The sequence below is a fragment of the Lepidochelys kempii genome, chromosome 6 (genome assembly GCF_965140265.1).
Source record: "Lepidochelys kempii isolate rLepKem1 chromosome 6, rLepKem1.hap2, whole genome shotgun sequence".
Taxonomy (NCBI): Eukaryota; Metazoa; Chordata; order Testudines; family Cheloniidae; genus Lepidochelys; species Lepidochelys kempii.
Window position 1 is genome coordinate 2,396,770 of NC_133261.1, and position 7,772 is coordinate 2,404,541.

Consider the following 7,772-nt stretch of genomic DNA (forward strand, 5'->3'; position numbering starts at 1 on the left):
ACACATAGAGAGATGCCTATGCAGTCCACAATGGTAAATAGCTTGAGAATATGTATGCACTAGATACATACGCTGGTAAGTTGGCTGGATGGATGCATGGGATACATTGGTTGGCAGATAGATTTGGATATGCTAAATATATTTGTTAGTTGGCTGGTTACATTGGACACACTAAATACATTTGTTTATTGGCTGGCTGGATATTTTATATATAATAAATACGTTCGTTGGTTGGCTGGCTGGCTTTCACATTGCATGCTCTAGATAAATTCATTGATTGTTTGGATGCACTGGATACATTCATTGGTGAGCTAGTTGCATACATTGGAGGCACGAGATTAGTGGTTCTCAAACTTTTGTACTGGTGATCCCTTTCACATAGCAAGCCTCTGAATGAACCCCCCCCTTATAAATTAAAACCACTTTTAAACTTATTTATCACCATTATAAATGCTGGAGGCAAAGCAGGGTTTTGGGTGAGGCTGACAACTCACGACTGCCCCCCATGTAATAACTTTGCAACCGCCTGAGGGGTCCTGACCCCCAGTTTGAGAACCCCTGCACTGGATACATGCTTTAGATGGATGGATGGATGGATATGGCGGATGCACTGGATATGTTCTTTGATTGGTTGGCTGGATGGATAAATTGGATACACTAAATCCAGTTTGTGGTTTACTGGTTGAATACCTTGGATAAACTAAATGCAACCATTTGTTGGTTGGTTGGCTGGATGGGGGAGGGGCAGATAGTTTGGATGCGGTAGGTACATACGTTGATTTGTCGATTAGATGGATACATTGGATGTTTGGAATCATTGGAGACACTGGTCTGATGGATTATAAATGGATGGTGCATGATGGGATGTTTTCCCAGAGTGGGGATGACGGGCCCACAGGAGCAGATCGTCTCTTATGGGCATAGGAAACACCGATTTCCAAGCAGGAGGGACAGCATGAAGCCCAGTAGCATCAGCAGAGAGGGACCTAGGAAATGCTCTGGGGGACAGGGGTGCTATTGATCAATGCACACCCATGCCCCTCTCCGATCCCCTGTCTGTGGGGCTCACCAGAAGGCCTCCACCTCCTTCCCCTTGGCTGTGCTCTGCTGGGGTGGCTGGGAGACATAGTCGAAGCAGCTCCGGCCCCCGAGGTGGGGCCCACAGCGCAGGCTGTACTGGAACCAGATGCGGCCGTGGTTCAGGTAGCAATCCTTCTGGTGGGGCCCCCCAGCCTCCAGCGGGATGTCGCAGCTTCCCAGCAGGTCATCGTTCCACTTGTCCTCGTCCCAGACCTCTATGCGGATCTTGCTGGCACTGGTGATGCGGACGGTACCAAAGTCCAAGGGGACATACCAGACGGGACTGTTGTTGTTCCGGATGGTGCCGGTCCGGATCTCCCTTCTCTCAAAGAAGACCTTGACAAAGGCATCCGTAGCAGTAGATTGGTCCCCCCAGAGGCCACTGGCCTTCTTCACTGTCACCACCAGCTTCCCCAGGCCGCGCTCCCGTGAGCAGCACATGGTGTTGGTCATGGTATCCCCGGGGCAGATGCAGGAGCAGGGGTCATGGGCGCTGCGTTGAGTCCCTGGGGGGCAGCTTCGGGTGCAATTCCTCCACAGGGCCCTCTCACGGATGTACTCACTCACCGCCCGCCTCAGCGCCTCCCGCTTGGGGTCGTCCTGCTCCACCAGCATGTGGATGGGGTGCAACGAATAGGACACCAGGCCGGGGCTGGCTTTGAGGCTCTCCTTCCAGGCCGAGAAGACCTCGGCATCACTGCCAGAGAAAAGCACATCAGTTGTGCTCTCTCCTCCCTCCACCTCCACGTGGCGCTCCTGATACGTCTCGTGGAAGCTCCGCTGGACCTTCCCCTTCTTCTCCTCGCACTTGCTGGACCCACCCTTGACTGAGCCCATTCCGATACTCACGGCCGCCTCCATGCTCAAGCAGTCCTTGATCTCGTCGTCAGTCAAGCTGCTCATTGCTGCTTCGCAGACCCTCACGGCCGTCACGTCCCGCGCCCGCCCCCCAAGCTGCAGCTGGGACAAGTAATGGGTGCCGTAGTTGCTGATTAGCTGCTGGTACTCCAGCTTGGATTTGCTGTCGTACTGGTCGGGGAGGTTTTCCAGCGCCAGAGTGAAATGGCTGGTGAGCGGGGGCATCTCGCTGACCCGGAACCTGGTCAGGGACACAAGGGGAGGAGTGTGATCAGCCCAGTTATCAGCTGAGATCATTAGCTGTGCATTCTGATCATTAGCATCAGCCGTCCAGTGTGCTGAACCTCACAACTTGCTGGGGATACTGCCAGCTGCTTGACTGTTCTGGCAGACTGCCCCCGCTCTGGTCCCGGCAGGTCACCGGGCTGTCCTGAGACATAAGAGAGGAAAATCCCCCTGTCATAAATATAAAGGGAAGGGTAAACACCTTTAAAATCCCTCCTGGCCAGAGGAAAAATCCTCTCACCTGTAAAGGGTTAAGAAGCTAAAGGTAACCTTTCTAGCACCTGACCAATATGACCAATGAGGAGACAAGATACTTTCAAAAGCTGGAAGGAGGGAGAAAAACAAAGGGTCTGTGTCTGTCCTGTGTGATGCTTTTGCTGGGGCCAGAACAGGAATGGAGTCTTAGAACTTAGTAAGTAATCTAGCTAGATATGCGTTAGATTCTGATTTCTTTAAATGGCTGAGAAAATAAGTTGTGCTGAATGGAATGGATATTCCAGTCTGTGTGTCTTTTTTGGTAACTTAAGGTTTTGCCTAGAGGGATTCTCTATGTTCTGAATCTAATTACCCTGTAAGGTATTCACCATCCTGATTTTACAGAGGTAATTCTTTTTTACTTCTATTAAAAGTCTTCTTGTAAGGAAACTGAATGCTTTTTCATTGTTCTAAGATCCAAGGGTTTGGGTCTGTGGTCACCTATGCAAATTGGTGAGGATTTTTACCAAACTTTCCCCAGGAAGCGGGGTGCAAGGTTTTGGTGAGGATTTTGGGGGGAAAAGATGTTTCCAAACAACGCTTTCCCAGTAACCCAGATTAACGTTTGGTGGTGGCAGTGGAAGTCCAAGGGCAAAGGGTAAAATAGTTTGGACCTTGGGGAAGTTTTAACCTAAGCTGGTAAAAGTAAGCTTGGGGGGTTTTCATGCAGGTCCCTACATCTGTACCCTAGAGTTCAGAGTGGGGAAGGAACCTTGACACCCCCATATCTGTCCACTCCCAGGTGGGAGCCAGCACCCCCTAGAGGTCAAAAAAGTCCCATATCACTGTGTGGTGTTGCACTGATACCAGTTCTAGGTGAGCCCTCCTGACCAATGTTCCCTCCAATTATTGACAGGTCGTGTGTGCAAAAAATGTTTTCTGTGCAAATTTCTGTGCGCTCGGTGTTTCGCCGTGTATGTGGGGTTTAGTATCTGTGTGTGCACGCCCAGGCACACAGCTTAGAGAGAACAATGCTCCTGACCCAGGCTGGCTCTTACCTGTAATAGCCACAAGAGACCTCGTGGCTCACGAAGCTGTATTTGTCCATCCGCGTGTGATCTACAACAAAACTGGCCAGTTTGGAATGCGATCCAGCCAGGGCCACCTGGACATTAACCTTGGGCTTCACAGGCACATCCAGCCCCAACTTCCAGTCGTTCTGCACCACGGATGCCGCCGAATCCATCATGCCCATTGCTGACTGCTGCACCGAACTGCTCAGCTTCCGGCGGCACGAGACGTGGACCCGCCAGTCCACTGCGGCCAGCGGCAGCCTCTGCCACTGCCCTCCTTGAAGTCGGTTCCGGCACAGGGTGCAGGTGCTGTCCTGGTGTTGCCAGAGGCTGCTGTCAACCAGATAGGCCCCCTTCCTGCCCATTGTGGTCACATCGATGCCCTCGCCAGCCAGGCTGTGCCCGGGCACGAAGGCCGTGTGCTTCTTGCATTCATTGACCGTGCCTGTGTGACAATGGGAGGAGGCCCCAGGGAAGATGAAGAGGAGGAGGGGGATGAAGGCACCAAATCTGGGCATGGCTGATGTGACGGGTTCCCTCACCCAGGTGGGGTTGTTGGCCTCTGAACCCTCCTGCAGGGAGAGACACACAGAGGTCCAGAATTAGTGACTATCTAGTGGCAGGCAGTTCTCTTGGTTAACTCTGTTGTAGAGACAGAGACATCCACTTATCACCCATGACATCTGCCGTATTTTATTGCACACCTATGAAAACTGATGGGCTCTAGGAAACCTGGAGGCATTACACAAATGACCTGATGCCTCATTTGCATGTTTGACGACAGATTATCTAATTTTTATCAATTCCCTCTCCTCCTTGTTTTCCAGATGTTGGAATTCCATCACTAACTACGAGGAGGAGGTATAGTTTCACATGCCCATTCTACAGCGTGCAATATAATAATGAGTCATTGCAATTCCTCAATGGGGCCACTAGAGGACGGTGCCACGTGGACAGTGTCCGTGGCTTGTACTTAGTGAGCTGATTCAGTGGCTGGGTCTGGCCACTAGGGGGAAGTTCAAAGCCAGGCACAACCCGTAGATTGGGGGTGGTGGCTTTCATAACCAGCGAGAGCAGTGGGAGCTTGGGCCACGCTAGCCATGACTGGCCTCACTGTAGAATCTTCTGGGTCCCCCTTCTGGTCACGCCGAGTGGTGGTTTTGGTAATGTTTAACCACTGATGGAGGGTCATTTTCTGGGGTTTCTCATGGTCAGCATCAGCCCCAGCATCTAGCACTGTCAGCTTTACACTGTGGCTGTTGGGGAAAGAAGGAAGGAAATGCCACCGCCCCGGAACAGATCCTGGTCCCATCCAGCCCAGTAACCTGCTCCCTCCCTTTTGCCCTGGATAAGGCCCATAGGCCCATCTAGCCTGGTATCCTGCCCCCTCCCTACCATGCAAGAGCAGATCCATGGGTCCCATCTACTCTGGTATCCTGTCCCCTTCCTTTCTCACCAGGTACCTGACCACCTCACCTTTCTCTTTGTGTCCCTCCCCTTACTAACCACAAGGGATGCTGGGTTAAATGTAGATTTGAATTGTGTTCCACTTGGGTTGGAACTGCACAGCAATGCTGGCTATGGGGCAGGAAAGGGTGTCCGCTCTGCTATGATTGTAGCAGGCTCTGACTGGGAGGGGACAGTAAATGTCTGAACTCATCCCAGCAGAACCGGGCAGGAAAAACTCACTTGAATATTGACTGCTTGATTCTGCCCGGCCTGCAGCCCTCTGCAAGTCCTTCCTTGGGGTTCCCTCTCCAACTCTGCTGGTGCTCCTCAGTCCTGACCTGCTGCCCCACTGCTTTGTTGCCAATAGAAAATCAAACAGCCTGAAATTGCAAGATGCCCCTGATATGAAAGGTATAAAAGACGTAAATTAATTATCAAAAGCTGAATGGCAATGTGGTCCAGAGCAGTGGTTTTCAAACTTATTTTCTGGTGACCCAGCTGAAGAAAATGGTTGATTCCCATGATCCAACGGGGCTGGTGATCAGGGATTTGGGGTGTGGGAGGGCTCATGGCTAGGGCAGAGGGTTGGGGTATGGGGGTGAGGGCTGTGGGATGGGGCCGGGAATGAGGGGTTCAGGGTGTAGGAGGGTGATCTGGGCTGGGGCAGGGGGTTAGGGTGAGGGAGGGGGTCAGGGCTCTGGGCTGGGGGTGCAAGCTTTGGGTGGGACCAGGGAAGAGGGGTTTGGTGTGCAGGAAGGGTCTCTGGGTAGGTCCAGCTCCTAGGCGGAGGTTCACAAGTGGCTCTGCGTGGCTCTTGCCTGCAGGCACCCCCACCCCCCACAGCTCCCAGTGGCTGGGAACTGGCCAATGGGAGTGCAGAGCTGGTGGTCGGTGTGAGGGCAGCGCACGGAGCCCTGTGGCCCCCCCGCCTAAGAGCCAGACCTGCTGCTGGCCGTTTCAGGGTCGCAAAGCAGTGTCAGAACAGATAGGGATTAGTCTGTCTTAGCCAGGCAGCACCACAACCACCTGGACTTTTACGAGCCTAGTCGTCAGTGCTGACCACAGCCGCCACGACCCAGGGCCTTACATTCTGCCACCCAGTACTGGGTTGCCACCCGCAGTTTTATAACCACTGCTCTAGTGGGTAGAGCGCGGGATTGGCAGTCAGGACTCCTGGGTTCTCTTGTCACACTAGGAGGGGAGTGGGATCAAGTGGGTTAGAGCAGGAGGGAGTGGGGACCATGATATTGGTTGAGGTCTGTGGAGCACATGGGGTGAACAGGCTGGGACTGGGGGGATCTGTGCAGTGCCCCGCATTAGTGGGGCCTCAATCTCAGCACAGTCCTCATTTCAGCCAGGATTTGTGTAGCACCCAGTGCAATGGGGTTCCCCATCTCGGCCGAGGTCTGAGCAGCATCCTGCACAATGGGGTCCCCGATCTTGGCCAGGGTCTGAGCAGACCCACCCATCACTTACCTGCTTCAGGAACTGAGCTGAGGTATATTTCGGCCCTGGGGCCTGTCGGCGTCCCGGGCAGGTCTGTGTCTCTGCTGGGAGAGATGAGCTCTGAAGGTGGATCAAGGCACCACAAAGGGGCTCCCGTGTTCTCAGTGTCTCAGCCGTCATCACGCTCCCCGCAGCGCTGAGTTCCTGTCCCCCTTTCACACCCCCAGCCACAGCCAGCTCAACAGGAAGCTGTGGCCAGCAATTATTCCACCCCTGTGGTGGATCAAACGCGGTTCCCATGGGTCTTGACCCAGTGTATGATGAGCTAGAGAGTCTGCAAAGGAAACCACAGTGAGACAAACTCTGCACCGAGTCATTGGGGCCAACACTTCCTCCCGGGGAGAGCGGCCCCCTCCTGAGCACCCCGCCCTGCAGCACAGCACCCCCTAGTGCTACACTGGGGCCAGCACTGCCTTTCGGGGAGAGTGTCCCCCGTTGAGCCCCCACCCTGCAGCAGAGAAGCCCCTAATGCCACACTGGGGCATTGGGGCCAGCATTGCCTGCCGAGGGAGAGCGCCCCCTGCTGAGCCCCCCCACCCTGAAGCACAGCACACCAGTGTGAGGAAGTGGAACGTGTGAGCACAACCTTGTATAATTGTTCCCTTGGCACAGTTCGGAAATGAACCGGTTTCAAGGCGCGCAGGCAGCTCGGCCTATGGAGAGTAGGGGGGCCGGCAGTCAGGGGCTTGTGGGATAGTGGCCAGACTAAAAGCTCTGGAGGACCTGGGGTGAGGGGTGGGTGGGGAGCACCCCCTCGCAGGACCTGCTCAAGGAAAACCTGAGAGGTGGGCAATAAGGCTGCCCCCACCTCCTGGAGTACGCACACAGGAGTGGAGGGTGGAGAAGGGTGGAGAGCCCCAGGCACCAAATGAGTGCTCAGGGATCCACCCAGTCCCTCCTGTTTTAGTCCAGGAAGTCTCAGATTCTTGTGGTTTCTGCCAGGACCAGCCTCTGGCTAATCAAGGGCGACTCCGCCACTTACATATTGGGGGGTCATGCAGCAGGGGCTCCGCGAGCAGGTCTGCCCCCTCGGTGGCCACAACGGACCTGGTTGCCGAGAACAGCTTGCAGGTCCGGAGGAGGTCCTGGTAGAAGACCAGCAGCTTGGAGAGATCTTGGAGGACCCCTCGGATAGAGAAAAAAGAGCTGCCGGTCGTATCGGAGCCCTCGGAGGCAGCGGAGGAAGGCGTGTGCCAATGTGCTGCATGCCAGACTACCTGCACCATAAAGGAGTCTCTGCAGGACCTGGAGGTGGAAGACATGGACCTGGCTGCAGAGACAGACCAGGTCCTGTTCTCCCTCCTCCAGGGGTAGACTCAGAACCCC

General features: G+C 54.3%; 1 protein-coding gene across 1 annotated transcript; it reads right to left on the reverse strand.

Moving 5' to 3' along the window:
- Positions 1–1,065: 1,065 nt before the first annotated feature.
- LOC140913715 (perforin-1-like) lies at positions 1,066–6,566 on the reverse strand. The gene is made up of 3 exons (XM_073350518.1): positions 6,417–6,566; positions 3,477–4,063; positions 1,066–2,179 (listed from the first exon to the last, which is right to left on the reverse strand). The coding sequence occupies exons 1-3, from the start codon at positions 6,564–6,566 to the stop codon at positions 1,066–1,068; spliced, it is 1,851 nt and encodes a 616-aa protein (XP_073206619.1).
- Between the last annotated feature and the right edge of the window lie 1,206 nt (positions 6,567–7,772).

Coding starts and splice junctions, on each gene's coding strand:
- LOC140913715 (XM_073350518.1), bottom strand. CDS start 6,566: ATGACGGCTGAGACACTGAGAACACGGGAGCCCCTTTGTGGTGCCTTG. Junction 4,064..6,416: donor CAGCTCAGTTCCTGAAGCAG/GTAAGTGATGGG, acceptor CTCTCCCTGCAG/GAGGGTTCAGAGGCCAACAA. Junction 2,180..3,476: donor GTCTCTTGTGGCTATTACAG/GTAAGAGCCAGC, acceptor GTCCCTGACCAG/GTTCCGGGTCAGCGAGATGC.